Source organism: Cebus imitator, unplaced genomic scaffold (assembly GCF_001604975.1).
Source record: "Cebus imitator isolate Cc_AM_T3 unplaced genomic scaffold, Cebus_imitator-1.0 Scaffold641, whole genome shotgun sequence".
Classification (NCBI taxonomy): domain Eukaryota; kingdom Metazoa; phylum Chordata; class Mammalia; order Primates; family Cebidae; genus Cebus; species Cebus imitator.
In genome coordinates, this window is record NW_016107956.1 from 246021 (window position 1) to 262201 (window position 16181).

At 36.5% G+C, this 16181-nt stretch overlaps 1 protein-coding gene across 6 annotated transcripts in view; it reads left to right on the plus strand.

Moving 5' to 3' along the window:
* Positions 1 to 13140, plus strand: part of HOATZ (HOATZ cilia and flagella associated protein) — a 25730-nt gene extending 12590 nt beyond the window's left edge. Inside the window, exons 4-7 of one of the 6 annotated variants that reach the window (XR_005198184.1) lie at positions 7924 to 8051; positions 9806 to 9868; positions 10473 to 10525; positions 12876 to 13140. Coding sequence is in view for 3 of the 6 variants with exons in the window: in XM_017517699.2 (XP_017373188.1) it covers positions 9806 to 9868; positions 10473 to 10525; positions 12876 to 12933 (174 nt within the window). In the remaining 3 variants the exon portion in view is untranslated. Of the gene's footprint in view, positions 1 to 2676; positions 2847 to 7923; positions 8052 to 9805; positions 9869 to 10472; positions 10526 to 12875 lie in introns of those variants that run through there. The other 5 variants (XR_005198185.1, XM_017517699.2, XM_017517701.2 and 2 more) reach the window with 5 other exon arrangements.
* The last annotated feature ends 3041 nt before the right edge of the window (positions 13141 to 16181 follow it).

Genomic DNA, 16181 nt, shown 5'->3' on the forward strand with positions numbered 1-16181 from the left:
AAAAAAAAAAAAAAAGAAAAATTGTATTGACTCTTTCTTATGTAATGACTGATATTTTTTCTCATTTTAGTAAGATGTTATTTTTCAAATGAAAATTATATACATCAGACCTAGGAATTGAGCCAGGATCAGGCAATTTCCAGGAGGTATAGAAAGATGCTTAGATCTGCATCTTTTTCCTGCAAGTCAGCATTCTTCCTTTCTCTGATTAATAACCCTATAACATCTTCCATCCACTCCCATAGATTACTATAGTTAGGTCTATCTTTTAAAATCAGATTAGTACTGGGGAAAGATTTCTCACTGATTATTCAGCCTGTTTTTTAAAGTGCATAGTAGATAATTTGAGGTCCAACAGTTCTGTATCTTATTATTATAGTAGATATAAATTTTCTATATGGCAGTTGTAGAATCAACATAGCAGATTTTAATTAATAGGCACAGGGAATGGTAGTAAATTCATAGAGTAAATTCATAGTTTAAGCATTTTGTTATCAAAATCAGCAAGACAAGGTGCATATTGCTTTTTGAAACAAGGCCCAAACATGAGATTTTTTTTAAATGATAAAGGGATAAAAACCTTAAGTCAATCATAATTCTCACCTTCCTCATGATTGCATTTGTAACATAAAGATGAAATGGGGACTGGGCATGGTGGCTCATGCCTGTAATCCCAGCACTTAACTAATAGTTAGTTAAGTGACCCTGATTTTTTTTAATTATTTTTTTAATTAGGCTGAGGTGGGTGGATCAAAAAGATCAGGAGTTCGAGACCAGCCTAGCCAACAAAGTGAAATCCCATCTCTACTAAAAATACAAAAAAAAATAGCTCAGTATCGTGGTGGGCGTCTGTAATCCCAGCTACTCAGGAGGCAAAGGCAGGAGATTTGTTTGAACTCGGGAGGCAGAGGTTGCAGTGAGCCGAGATTGTGCCATTGCATTCCAGCCTGGGTGACAGGGCAAGATGTCGTCTCAAAAAAAAAAATGAAATGGAACCTACTGAGGAGGGAGATTCTTGCAGAACACAAACTGAAATTCCCTGGTACCCCTATAGACGATGAACTCTCAATTACCAGGATAGAATTTAAAATTAAGGCCAGGTATGGGGCTCATGCCTGTAATCCCAGCACTTCAGGAGGCTGACCAAAGTGGGAGAATAGCTTGAGCCCAGGGGTTCAAGCCCAGCCTAGGCAACATAGGAAGACCTTGTCTCCACAAAAAAAAAAAAAAAAAAAAAAAAAAAAAAAACTTTTTTTAATTAAGTAGATGTGGTGGCATGTGCCTGTAGTCCCAGCTACTCAGGAGGCTGAGATAGAAGGATTGCTTGAGCCCAGGAGGTGGGAGGTGGAGGTGGCAGCGAGCCCTGATCGTGCCACTGCACCTCTACCCGAGTGGCAGAGCGAGACTGTGTCTCAAAAATAAATAAATAAATAAATTCTGGAGCCTCAGGAAAATAAAAATCAGGTAATGTTCTCAATTTCTGTTAAACCATAGAACCTTGGCTCTGCCTAGGTAATATTCTGAATTTGGAAGGTAATTCCCATTTTACAATTAATTTATAATTTAAAAATCCTTACATAAATATTTTGTTCACACTAAATAAGATATTAGAAAGTTCCTCAGTTTATAAATACCACTATAATCCAACTATCTTTACCCTTTAGCCACATTTTGCAAAGGGCCACATGATACCTTCAAATAAGTAAATTAACTGTGATCAAGGCTGAGCTCAAACTGGATTAGCTCCACCTGCCGTATTCTGAGAGCATGTATTTTTTTACAAGAATTTTTAAGAATTTTCTGTGACAACAGAGACTATGCTTTTCTTCTTTACCATGGTTACTCCTAATTAACTCTTCATTTTTAGAGTAAAGATTGAATGAAGAAACCATTCTATCTCTGTGTGTGTGTGTGTGTGTGTGTGTGTGTGTGTGTGTGTGTGTCTGAAGTCTGTCAGCTTGAATCCTTGGCTCTGCTAGTTACTACTTAGTTAAGTGATCCTGATAACAATTGTTCATTTTTATGTGGTTGAGTTTCTTCTACCTGTAAAGAGGTAATAATAATCATGCCCACCTCACTGTGCTATAAAGATTAAATGAGATAACCTGTAAGGAACTCACACAAGTCCCGACATTTAGTAATTACTCAGTGAAAGTTTGTTTCTATCTTTTCTATTTCCCCCTCTTTTTTTTTAAACCCATGATTGAAAAATAAAATTTTAGCAGGTTCAAAATAAGCATTAGTATTAAATGGAAATGCTTTGACTAAAAGGGTAACTCTCAAAAGATGATGAATAGATTACTAAAAGCATGGTCACTCAAGTATACACATCCTGATTAAAAGACACGATCAAATTGGCTTGCTCATCCTGTTAAAATGAGACTTATACTATTTTCTCTTAATCATATCTTTAGTTATTTCCTGCAAAAAGAAAAATTACCACTGAAGTTATATTTTGAAATTTCAAACACAGAGCAGAAATGTCTGGCCAAAATTAATTAATGCTTTGCAGGTAGATAAAAAGTAATTAAATTTATCATAATGCCTCCTTCTACAAGTATAGATTAAGAGGTGAACGTCATAATGATTCTGAAAGTATGGAAGTGGCCTCAATTTGAACCCCATCGAAAATAAACTGGGCAAGGAATTTTCAACCATATACTTGCTTTGCAACAGTTGTTGGAAGCCTATGAAAAGGCTAACTTACAGAATCTAAGGCACTATTGGATACTAGTGAATACTACAGTGACTATACCCAAGTTAACCCCAGATGAACCCAACTGATTAGCCAAATGGTAACTGAAATTAGTTGAGGTGATAAAGATGGTCCTACTCTACATAAACCTGTAAGTTTGGTTTCCTTGTTTACTTTGTTTTTGTGTTTGTTGGATAAATGGGACTACTTGTTGTTTCTTGAATTCTTTTGGTAAGTTTTTTTACCCTAGGATATTGTTCATTTCATCTACATGTTCAAATTTATCGGTGCAAAAGACTCGTGTTTTTAACATCTTTTTGATCTCTGCCTTAGCTCTAGTTATTACCTCTTTTCATTTCTAATCGTTTGTGTCTTTTTTCATAGATAATTACGCCAAAATATTATCTATTTTAGTAGTCTTTTCAAAAAACCAACATTTGGCTTTATTGTCCTCTATTTTTATTTTCTAGTTATCCATAGTTGATTTTTATTAATTCTTCCTTCAACTTTGGGTTATTTTCCTTCTAACTTCCTTCTCTTTTCACTTTGTTTCTTAACTTTCCACTTTCTTTCCTAATATGCAAATTTAAAGCTATAAATATACCTCAAAGTTCTATTTTAGCTACATCTCATAAGCTATATAGCATTTTCATTATTATTCCATTTTAAGTATTTTTACATTTCTATTTGGATTTCTAATTTGTCTTATAAATTACTTAGAAGTATGCTTTTTAATTTCCAGTGTATGAGGTCTTTTTATGTTAACTGCTTTTATCTCTAACTTAATTATATTGAGGTAAAAGAACATAGTGCCTATCTTCTACTAAATCAAGTTTAAACAGAGGTATCTTTATGTCAAGGTTCTCAACATCCCATTCACCTATCCTACCCTTCATATCTCTAATCCTCAAAGCACACATCTTGCTTCAGTCAAGCAAGGCTTATCTTTAAGCATCTTTAAGTTCATTTAAGATCTTTAAGCATCTTTAAGTTCATTCCTACTTCCATGTCTCCATTTATTTTTAAGTGGACTGCTATCTTCTTTTCATCACTGTGTATAATTTTTTAAATAATTTCAATTGTTATTTTAGATTTGGGGGTACCTATGCAGGCTTGTTACATGGGAATATTGTATGATGTGGGTATGAATGATCCTGTCACTCAGGTAGTGTGCGTAGTACCCAATAGGTAGTTTTCCAGCCTTGTACCCTCCCTTCCTAGTCCCTCTAGTAGTCCTCAGTGTTTATTGTTCCCGTCTTTACGTCCATGTACACCCAATGCTTAGCTCCCACTTATAAGAACATGTGGTATTTGGTGTTCTGTTCCTGCTTTACTTCACTTAGGATAATGGCCTCCAGCTGCATCCATGTTGCTGCAAAGGACATGCTTTTGATCCTTTTTATGGTTGTATAGTATTCCATAATGTATATGTACCACATTGTCATTATCCAATCCACTGTTGATGAGGACCTAGCTTGATTCCATGTCTGTTGTGTATAATTTTTGTGTTCTAATCATTTTAAACTAGCCCACAACTTCTTAGCTACCTTTCTCCTTTTGATGAATTATTTTTAAATCCATAGAATATTTTGGAGCTTCTTTAAGGGTCTTCTGAAATGTTTGCATGTTTAAAATATTAAAACATTTTAATATTTTAGATTTAGCAGTTGGATTTGTGTAAACATCATTTCCTTTATATATTTTTCACATTTTCTGATGTTTATACCATGTACATATGTTGCATTTATAGTCAATGGAAAGAATTTTAAATGTTTTTAAATTATCATTTGAGTTAAAACATTTCCCTCAGTACTTCTGAGTCTGTCTTCTTTACGTTTTTTCTCTCCAGCTATCTGCTCCTCTCACTATATGATAATAATATTTTTGAGAACTAACTGCATGCACTAAATACATGTTGTGTGCATTGTGTCTTACTTTCTTATTTAGTCCTGAGAATAACTCTGTTGAAAGCACTATGATTGCCCCCATTTTACAGATGAGGAAGCTGAAGCTGGAATGTGACTTTTTCAAGGTCACACATCTAAACTATAGTATAAGGGTTTGAACCCAGATCCATCTGATAATGGAGCCAAGGGGCTTAACTACTATCCCATGCTGATTTCAAGAGTTCTTTGATTCTCTATGTATTGAGACGATTGTCAAGTATCTAAGCAAATAACTGATTCTGGAATCAATTCAGTATTCTTCTAAGACATTTTTAAAATTATATTCAGGAATTCAGCTTTCATACTATGATAGTCAAGAGAATGTTTCTTCTGGCTAAGTAGACAGATAATCAGAGAAATAAACACTACTTCATGTTATTTTTGATGAATGTTTGAGTCTAAACATTTCAATCATAATCCAAGAAAGAAACGCAGTTTTTATGTGGGAACCAGGCCTTGAGAAGAAAGGACCTTTCTTCTCAAATCTAGTGTTTATTAAGAGCTTTTTTTTATAATTAAAGATTAACTGAAAAGAAAGTTGATAACACACCAGAAAATTCATGGTCAGAGGAATTTGCCCTGCATGTTTAAAAATAAATCATATCTTAAATATCTCTCCTTGTTTCCCCTTTTCTCCCTCAAACTGTATTCACTAACTGACCCATAGGTCAGAGGCTGAATCATAAGAATTCCTTCATGCCTGTACTCAAAAAGCAGACAATCTATCCTCTTTTTTTCTTAATCCTTTCAAGATTTTTTCTTTTTTTTTTTTTTTTTTGCTAGGATATTTGAAATTACTATTGGAATTTCTCGTGCCTCTCTCCCCCTCCACAAAATAAACCATATAATGCAAACTTATTTCTTAGACAGAGTCTTGATCTGTTGCCAGGCTGGAGTGCAAGGGCGCATTCTTGGCTCACTCACTGCAACCTCCACTTCCCCGGTTCAAGAGATTCTCCTGCCTCAGCCTTCCAAGTAGCTGGGACTACAGGCATGTGCCACCAGGTCCAGCTAATTTTTGTATTTTCAGTAGAGAGGGATTTTACCATGTTGGCCAGGATGGTCTCGATCTCCTGACCTCATGATCCGCCTGCCTCAGCCTTCCAAAAGTGCTGGGATTATAGGTGTGAGCCACTGCACCCAGCCACTCTTTTCAAGATTTTAAAAGCACTGAAAGAAAAGTTTTCTCTTCTAATAATAATAATGTTATAATAGCTACCATTTATCAAATGTACTTCATGCATTTCATTAAGCAATTTTTGTTTTATCTCCAATTTTCACAACAACCTTCTTCACAGGTTAGACATCCACAAGGGGGAGGAGTGGTTCTTTGGTTACCCAAGATCACAAACCTCTAACCTACAGGTCAGTGATTACTGCATAGTTGCAGGGAGGAAAGGAGGAACCAGGCGGGAGAGTTAAGCTAGCACTTGCTATTCGATACACACCAGAACTGGGATTCAAACCAAATGTATCTGACTCCACGAATACACACTTGCCACTCAAGTCACTTGGCTCTGAAAAGCCAAAAAGAGAGAACCAATTTAACTCTTGAAGTGACACTAAAATTCATTAACCATCTATGAGACATTAAATGTATATGTTATATCACATCCTAATTTTCTGGAATCAATTTTATTTCACAATTTATTTTTTTCAGGAATAGTATCAATATAAAAAAATATATCAATATGTTAATATTCAATGGTAAGATATTATAAATATAAATTCTGATCCCCTTGTATTAACAATTAAACAATTTTTAAAAAGTCTTGCTGGGCATGGCGGCTCACGCCTGTAATCCCAGCACTTTAGGAGCCTGAGGCAGGTGGATCACAAGGTCATGAGTTCCAGACCAGCCTGGCTAATATGGTGAAACCCCATCTCTATTAAGAATACAAAATTATCTGGGCATAGTGGTGCTTGCCTGTAGTCCCAGCTGCTTGGGAGTCTGAGGCAGGAGAATCGTTTGAACCTGGGAGGCGGAGGCTTCAGTGAGCCGAGATCGTGCCATTGCACTTCAGTTTGGGGAACAGAGCAAGACTCCATCTCAAAAAAAAAAAGTATTATAAATATAAAATTCCATTAATAAGCCCAACCAAAACACTATAATTAGAAACGAAAATTTTTGTCAATATGAAATTAAGAAGTAAATTATGCTTCCTTACTAATAAGTTATAAAGATCTTCTCTTGCCACTGAATTGTATTTAGCTTTACTGACAGAGATTTCCTAGAATATTCCTCAATGTTTTCATTTAGATGACACATTTACAGTAGTTTTGTTATTTATTTCCAGGAAACATGTCCAGGAGGCACAAATCAAATCATATTTAAAATATTTGTTTCTAGTGCATTATGTGACATTTCAACACCAATTAGGTATCAAAATCCTTTATATTAAAAAAGAAGTTGAAATCAAGGGAAAAAAATGAATGAATATTATTTGTTATTCTATTATTTTTTAATCTTGTAGGTAAATATTTGTCTTTTTATATTAGAAGCACAGGACAATATAACTTGTCCATGGTTTCCCAATAGTTACACAGAAAATAATCATATAATTTTGTTCATGGGGATGTAAAAAACTAAATTTACTCACTGTTTAATTTCACTTTCCAAAATTTTTTATTTTTTGCTTAGGCCAATAATTGTGGATTACACAGTACAATTATTGCAATCATATATCATGACAATCAATTCAATTCAACAAAAATTCATTGAGTATTCACATACAAAGCACTGTGAAAGCACTAAGGAAGGATAAAGAGATGAGTAAGATTCTGAAAGAGACATGGTAGCAACTAAAGATAAAGCAGGAAAAGTAAGATCAATACCATAATAAAGGTATAAAGTGCTATGTAATCACAGTGTGAGAGCAGTTAATACCAATTGAATACATGTGTAATGGAAAAGTTGGAAAAGAAACTAACATTGAATACCTGCATTAAAAATATCCCAGGACGTTATCTACAGACATTATTTTACTCAATCTATGCAAGTTGACAGATATTGTGAAACAGTTTTTAAACATACTCTCAATATTTTTTCTTTCAGTAACTGTGATACACGATGCCTAAAACTCAAGTAAAAAGTAGAAATCCTATCTCAAAATAAATAAAATTAAAACTTTGTAGTCTTATAAAAGACAAGCTTCATACGACTTAAACAGAACGTTGCAAAGCCAAGGCACCCAGTTCGCCACTGATTACAGCTGCCCAGTGTGGACTCCTTCTCTATGCGTCTTGGTGGATCACACCTGAGATTTCTAGCTTCTTTTGCAGCTGAGCCATCAAGGCTGGGGAACCGCCCTGAAGAACTGCTTAGCCACACAGCAGCTTCTGGGGCTTTGCACGTGCTGTTTCCTCTGCCTTAAAAGCTTTCTTCCCCATCTTGTCTCCATCATTATCTGGTGACTATCACTTTCAGGTCTAAGCGTGGACATCACCTCCTCTGGCACATCTTCTGAGTCCCCAACCCTACTCCACACACAACTTTGTGTTAATTAAGGGTCCTTGATCTTCAGTTCTTCCATTGTACCCTATACTAACCCCACATAGCACACTCAAAACTATTTACTTGTCTTTTGTACTTAAGTCTGCAGTCACCTGGAAGGCAGGAACTGTGTTATGTTCAGCCACTAGCACAGCAATGTTACATCATAGGTGCTTATTATGGGTTGAAACATGCCCCCCCGACATGCAAAAATTACACTGATGTTCTAACCTGCAGTACCTCAGAATGTGACCTTATTTGGAAACAGTATCTTTGCAGATGAAATTAGTTAAGATGAAGCCATAGTAGAGTAGGTTGTGCACCTAATCCAGTCTGATTGGAGTCCTCATAAGACAATTGCCTTGTGAAGACAGGGACACAAAGAGAATGTCCTGTAACAACAAAGGCAGAGATTGGGGTTATGCAAGCCAAGGAATGCTGCAGCTTGCCAGCAAACCACCAGACACTACAAAGAAGCAAAGAAACCCTACAGGTTTCAGAGGGAGCATGACCCTACCAATACCTTGATTTCAGCCTTCCAGTTTCCAGAACTAGATCAATATTGTTTTAAGCCATGCAGTGTGCGGTACTTTGTCACAGCAGCTGTGGGAAAGTACTCAATAAATCTAGACAGATAGATGACAGAATCTACACCTGGCTATGACAAACCTGTGTCTATTCTCACTTCTTATTTCTTTCTTGCAGCCTTGATCTAAACAGAATTTCTTTGATTTTGTCTGGCCATTCGAAGTTGCAAGTTTTGTTTGTTAGATTCTAGATTCTCAGCCTTTTCTTTTATTCTCAAATACACCAGATGTGATTGTCTGTCTGGCTATCTCCAAAACTTAATATAGACGAATTCTATGGAAAAAAAATTGAACCTATATTTGCCCATTTTTACAGTATATATATTGATAAATCTTCATGCCTGCACTAAGTTAGTGTTTTGCACTTAGGAAAACTTTCCTGAGAATGTGCATATCTCAATAGCTAAGCCAGAAATAGGAGAGATGAGAGAATAAGGCTTTGTTACCCTATGCAAGCAACTAAGAAGACCCTCCTTACCATGGACTTGGTGGCATGCTGTTTGAGCTTGCTAATCCTGCTTCTTGACACCATTAGTGGCAATTTAATGTGATGGTTAATAGCTTGAACTTTGTTGCCAAATGGAGCTGGGATCAAATCCAGTTCTGCCATTTAATAGCCTGGGTCAGTTATTTAACTTTACCAAACTTCAGTTTCCTCACCTGTACAATGGAGTAACAGTAGCGTCAAACTTCTGAGTTGTTATAAGAAAATAATGATATGTCTATAAAGCTCTTAGCATAGCTCATCTGGTAAGGTCTTAATAAATATTAGTTATTTTTTAAAAGTTAGTTATTATTAGGTGGAGAAAAACCCTCCATTTAGGATCAGTTATGTAAAGCAGCATTTTATTATTTTGCAACAATAAAATTTCACAGCATTTTAATATTTTACAAAAGTATTTTGTAAAGCAGCATTGTCTTCAATAAAAACAGGATTTGGGCACAAACAAAAATGTATAAATATATCTTGGGAAAAAATATTTTTAAATTCTGCCAATACAAGACAAAAATGGAAGAATTTTACCTTCCATAGGCATAAGTCTTCATTATTGAGTTAAGATACCCACTTTTTTCTTTCTTTAAACAGGCTAAAACAAGAGAAGAGATTCTCCAACTCTTAAGAAAACAAAGAGAAGAAAGGATCTCGGTGAGACCAATAGTGAGGGATTTGGATTAATCTATCTGAAGGGATGAGTTGTGGCAAATTTGCATAGGTTTTATAGATTGAACCCTTAAATCTAGATAGCTATAGTCCAGAGCCATCTATATACCAGAGTGGGGCAAGGTACAGACATCAGATAATTTGGCAATCCTTGATAAATCAAAGCTATCTCCAGAGTTTGCAGACCTCCTGGCATAAGAAATTACGTATTTATTCTCTGTGGAGTTTATTGTTCACATATTATAAAGCTGTAAGATATTAATATGGACTGTTTCAGTGTTAATATTTGTTTACAATGATTGATCTTGCCTAGATCATACAAAAATAAATGTTAAATGAAGAGAAACAAACCTAATAAAAATAATAATAGTATCATGTAATCTTGTGGATATACAAAACGCATACTCCTGAATAAACCCAAAGCTCCCTAATGTGCAACATTTCTGACCCCCTAGTTTCCAGGTTTAAGAAGCTAGTCTTTATAAACTCTGTGATGATTTTATCTCAGATTTTTTTTCAAGTGAGTAAATTGCAGTCCGTGAAAGAAGTAAAATTTTACTTTTTTGATTTTTATTTTGTTTTGTTTCAGAAAGAACTGATTTCCCTTCCTTATAAACCAAAAGCCAAAGAACACAAAGCAAAGTAAGTTTACTTCTGTCAAAAATATTCTCTCACCTTTCAACTTACTGTGTAGGGAAGCACTTCTTTTTTCTTACTTTGTGGCTTACCCTTAAATCTTCTAGAAACCCACCCCACTGTATTACAGATTTTTTGCCTTGAATAAACTTTCTTCTCCACTTAAATATTAAAGCCTGTGTACCCACTTGTCTGTTTGTGGAATATGCAAACATAAGTGAGTGCAAACTGGAAAGCAGCTCAGCCTTGAAGTTTTGTGCACATTTTCTGTCCCTCCCTTCTCATCTTGGGCTATATAGTCAGTCACCTGCCATTATGCCCTCCTGGCTCCACTATCCCCATCCACTCATACCTGGCCCACTTCTTTAGTGAATCAGCAGGTGTTTGCAGTTCACCAGCTCTGAGTGGGCTAAGATTGCTAAAACTCATGTTCATGTAGCAAATTCTCAGTGATGAGTGAATAGACTTATCTCTGGAATAATGTTAGAACAGGACTAGGAACAGTTTAATAGTCTAGAAGAGTTAAAGGAAATAAGCTAGCACCAGTTAATCACTAATGCACCCCTAATAAGAAATTGCTCCGTTTTTTTTATGACTAAAAACCAGTGTGCCTAACTCAACATTAATTTGACAAATATTTATTTTCATACTACGTTCAGGGAGAAACAGCAAGTGCTAGAATTTTGATTCTTCTCTCATTGCTTTGAGGCTAACTCCCTCTAATGTGATCAAAGTAATATCATTAAGAAAGAATATGCCTACACTAATTTTTAAAACATCTAAAAAAAAATAAAAAGATCATTTAATCACCTAGCTATATCATCTACACTTAGCAACTTAATCTCTTGCTTTTTAGCCAGACAATTTGACTTAGCTTCTAAAGATGAAGCAAAACTAGCCCAATCAAGAGTAACTTACCTGATACAAATAGTGGATGAAGACTGATGCTTAAATAACATCAATAGATATGTCTGTGTGCCTTAGATTTCTGCATGTATTTTTACAGAACATTCCTGCTACTACCCATGTTGACCCACCTAATAATAAAACATTACTTCACAGCTTGGACAGATAATTTTCTTAATAATTTAAATGGTTGCTTAATTCCTTTTGTAAATTAACTTTGTCCTGCATCCTGAAGCCTTGAATTTCATTCTGTTTTGCTGTGATATCTTCTTACCATCAACTTCTAGTTACTTTTTTTTTTTTTTTNTTGAGACTCACTCTGTCACACAGGCTGGAGTGCAGTGGTACAATCTTGGCTCACTGCAACCTCTGCCACCTGGGTTCAAGTAATTCTCCTGCCTCAGTCTCCCAAGTAGCTGGGATTACAGGTGCCCGCCACTGCCCTCAGATAATTTTTGTAGTTTTAGTAGAAATGGGGTTTTGCCATCTTGGTCAGGCTGGTCTTGAACTCCTGATCTCATGATCTACCTGCCTCTGCCTCCCAAAGTGCTGGGATTACTTAGACATGAGCCACCGTGCCCAGCCTCTAGTAACTCTTTGTACATTCTTTGGGCAAGTAATCATGCACTACTCTGTGCCCATATTTTATAATTATTTAACTCATACCATTCCTTGCATTACTTAACTTTTTCTGTATTTTTTATATTGTCTGTAACTATATTGTTAGCTCCATGAGGAATTGGGTCACCCAAAGTGCCAGCATATTGCTTACATATTACATTCAGAAAATATTTATGACAAAAAGTTCAGTTTAAAAATATCATGTAATTCAGTATTAGCCAATTTAGAAAGTGATGTTTTCATATTACACATTAATTTATAAACTTTAAAAAATATGCTAAATATTGTAGGCACAATCGTAAAATACTTTTAACTTTGCCTTCTTTTTCATGCCTCTGTCCTTTCCTCTCTGCACAAAACTCCCCTACATACACAGATGCCCCCTTACCATTCCTCCTTCAACAGATATTAGTATAATCCAGGTCACCTTCCGTTAGAAAGAACTGGAAAGTGTGTTTATGGTAAGGTTTTAGTAGCAATATGTTTATTATCCATCCCAGAATGTTTGCATTTTAAAAGAAGTCTGAATAAATAAAACAATGGATAATCCAAAGAAATTAATTACCAATGATGAAATCTCAGGAGTCTGACTCTTGAATAAACAAACTATATTTAGGATAGGAGGGCTCCTGTACCTCCAATCCACACTTCACAGTATCATAACCACTTCTCCCACATACAAGTTTATACTTGGTTGTAAAACCCAAAACCTAGAATCCACAACAGTGAATTTTTACTGGGGAAATTTTCAAAAGTTGTTTTCATGCTACATCATATTCACAATGACAGAGTTCTGTGTATTGGAACTGACTGATATTACTACCAACAGGAAAGTGGTATCAGAGTCAGATAAAAAGGACCAAGAAGAAGTCAAAGCCTTGGACTAATTTGCTTGATACATGGCAGAGGATGGCTCACTCACACCTTCACTTTGGAAATAACCTTCTCTTAGGATCATTAAGATCACTGGCCACATTATAGAAGACAAAGAAATACAAGTTAAGTATGCAGATTTCTAGGAATTTTACCAGTTATTGAATACTTGTGTTAAAATAAAGTAAGAAATAAAAGTTAAATATGCAGACTTCTATGAATTTTGCCAGCTACTGAATATTTGTGTTTGTTTTACTTATTGGGTACTACTCTTTGACACCACACCATAATCATCTCTTTCATCTTACCACATTCTCAAACTCCTATTTATCTTATTTTCATTTCAAAGATATTTCCAGAATTTCTATGTCAGATCTATATTATGAATATCAGATAAGCAAGAAACAGGTGTTTTTATGTGTCTTGTAGACCACTAGTAAAAACAATAAGGCAATAGGAATGAAAAGGCAGTTTTGAAAACTTAAAGTCTACTTGCTTTAATAAGAAAACCTTTTAGCAAAATTTGGTTTGTTCCATTTCTGGAACATGTCTGAAGTCAGAAATGAGTTGCTTCTACCTCTGTGAATAACTGGCTTCACATGACTTTGTTTTACACGTGTACATAATCCCAGTGCCAATCTCCCTCACTTTCATTCCATTTTCTATATAATAGAAAAGATTAAGGATTTGTCCCTTCTGCATTGTCCAAATGGCAGTCCTACTCAGGGTTAGATGTTCTTCCCCATCCCTCCTTTAAGAGATCTTAGCATAATCCAGGCCCCCCTCTGTCAGAAAGAAAGAACTACAAAGTGTGTTCATAGTAAAGTTTAAGTAGCAACATGTTTATTATCCACCCCACGAATATTTGCATTTTTAAAGAAAGCTGAATAAAAGGAACAATGGGTAATCCAACGAAATCAGTTCCCAATGATGAAATCTCAGGAGTCTGACACTTGGGTGAGCAACATATATTTAGGGTAAGAGGGATACCCAGTGTTTGCAGCTCTATTTGGGACACCCATTCCCTTCACTACTTGGCCTCCACCTGGAACTCTTGGACACAGACTCCATAAGATGCAGCCCCCATCCACTGTGCCAGCAGAAGACTGGGTGACCCACTGGTCAGGACTTAATCACAAGGACACATCAGTCTGTGAGGGAGGCTGGAAATAGTCTTTAGATAATGGGTAGGGGTCATGTGTCTAGTTAAAATTCAGGGATTCTGTCACCAAAAGAAGTGGAGAATGGATATTAGGGGACAATGACAAAGTTCTGGCACAACACTATTTGAAGAAAAATGTTTGGAACAAAAGGAAAGTCCGGCCTATGAAAGGAAAAATTTTTGTTATAAATTGGAAGCCCCATCCCAGCACCAGTAAGAATAAAAGGTAACCTGTCTGGTTGATATATTTGTCTGTCTAATAGGTAGGTCTTTGTTGTGAAGATGGACACAGCAGGCTATCAAATCCTAAGTTTTAAAATCATATAAATAATTCCTTTCATTCTGATTTTATGCTGATAAATCTTTTTTGCCCAGAGATAGAGTATGTGTTCCACAGGCCAATGCAAGCATTAGTTTACCTGAAAATTATATTTCTCAATGTGTAAATATACTAGTCACTTAGATTGGGTTTGAGCTTGTTAAACTAGGAATTGGACCCTGGACCAAGATAATTTCCCCAAGAAAAATTCTACTTTGGTGAACTTTCTTGGCAACCAGCCTTCCCCTGGTGATACCTCCCCTACACTGCCAAGTGTAATGGTTAGCTATTGCTGCAACAATGCTGCCTAACAAACAGGTTGAAAACAACATTTGTTATTACTCACACCTCTTCAGGTCAGAGAGGAGTTTGGCTGATCTAGGCTTGGCCAGACAACTGTGACTCAAGCTACAGCACCTAGAGCAGCTCTGCCTCTTACTACAGGTTTGTCAATTGCCTGAGGTAGCTCTGCTCCATTTGTCATCCTCTTAGGGATACACATGGACCAGTGGGATATTTAAGGTATGTTTGTCCCAGAGAGTGGCAGAGAAGCAAAAGAAATATGAAGCCTTTTCTGGTCTAGGTTCAGAACTACGTCATTCTGTTAGCCAAACAAGTCAGTCACATGGTCAAACACAAAGACAAGAGGTGGGGAAATATACTCTGCCTCTTTAGAGAAACTGCAAAGTCATACTGTAAAGGATGTAGGTACAGGGAGATGTGGAGAATCGGGGTCATTATTGTAATCTACCATGTTTGAGTGACTGTATTCCCTAACAAAGTCCATCTGAACCAAGGTTCAGGGTATCAAAGCAAGAAGTTGGGACATGATTTAATTATGTGGACCCAAGTAACAGCTTTTTAAACTTGAAACAGATGGCCAGGCACAGGGGTTCACATCTGTAACCCCAGCACTTTGGGAGGCCAAGGCAGGCAGATCACGAGGTCAGGAGATCGAGACCATCCTGGCTAACATGGCGAAACCTCCTCTCGACTAAAAATACAAAAAATTAGCCGAGCATGGTGGCACACGCCTGTAGTCCCAGCTACTCAGGAGGCTGAGGCAGGAGAATCGCTTGAACCCAGGAGGCAGAAGTTGCGGTGAGCCAAGACCGTGCCATTGCAACAAGAGCGAAATGCCATCTCAAAAAAATAAAATAAAATAAAAGTTGTAGTAGATGTTATAATATTAGAAATTAATCCTTTTCAATTAACATTAAGTGCCTAGCTATCTGAACATTTACGTATATATTTGTCTTATCGAACACAAAACTCTTAAGGCAACTGTTAATGTTACCAACAGTTAAGTGAAACTTAGGCAAAAGGACTTGCTAAAGGCCACACAGACGTTAAATAAGCAGGATCTGAAACAGAACCTCAAATGCCAACTCAGGTCCTTCACCATAACAGTTCTGTGGTTGTTTGGATAACCAAGAATTTCGAAAAAGAGTATGTGTTGTATGTAACATTGACGTGTTATGAGACATAGGGAAGGGCTATAAATGAACTTGCCATAAAGGTCAGGCCTCATCCTGTTGTGGCCACTCTGGCCTGCCACAGACGCTATTACCTGCCACAGCAGAGCTCCCGCACATTGTCAGCTGATAATGAAATACATCCCACTCCACTCTCACCCCCAGCCTGTATTCAGGCTGTGTGTCTAGAACTGCAGTGGCTAGAGGCCTTAGAAGCATCACTGCTTTCTTGGCTGTTTTGAAAAGCAGAAAGAGTAGGTAAGAAGCAGCAAGCTGGAACCAAAATCCAGAGGTCGTGGCCCAGAT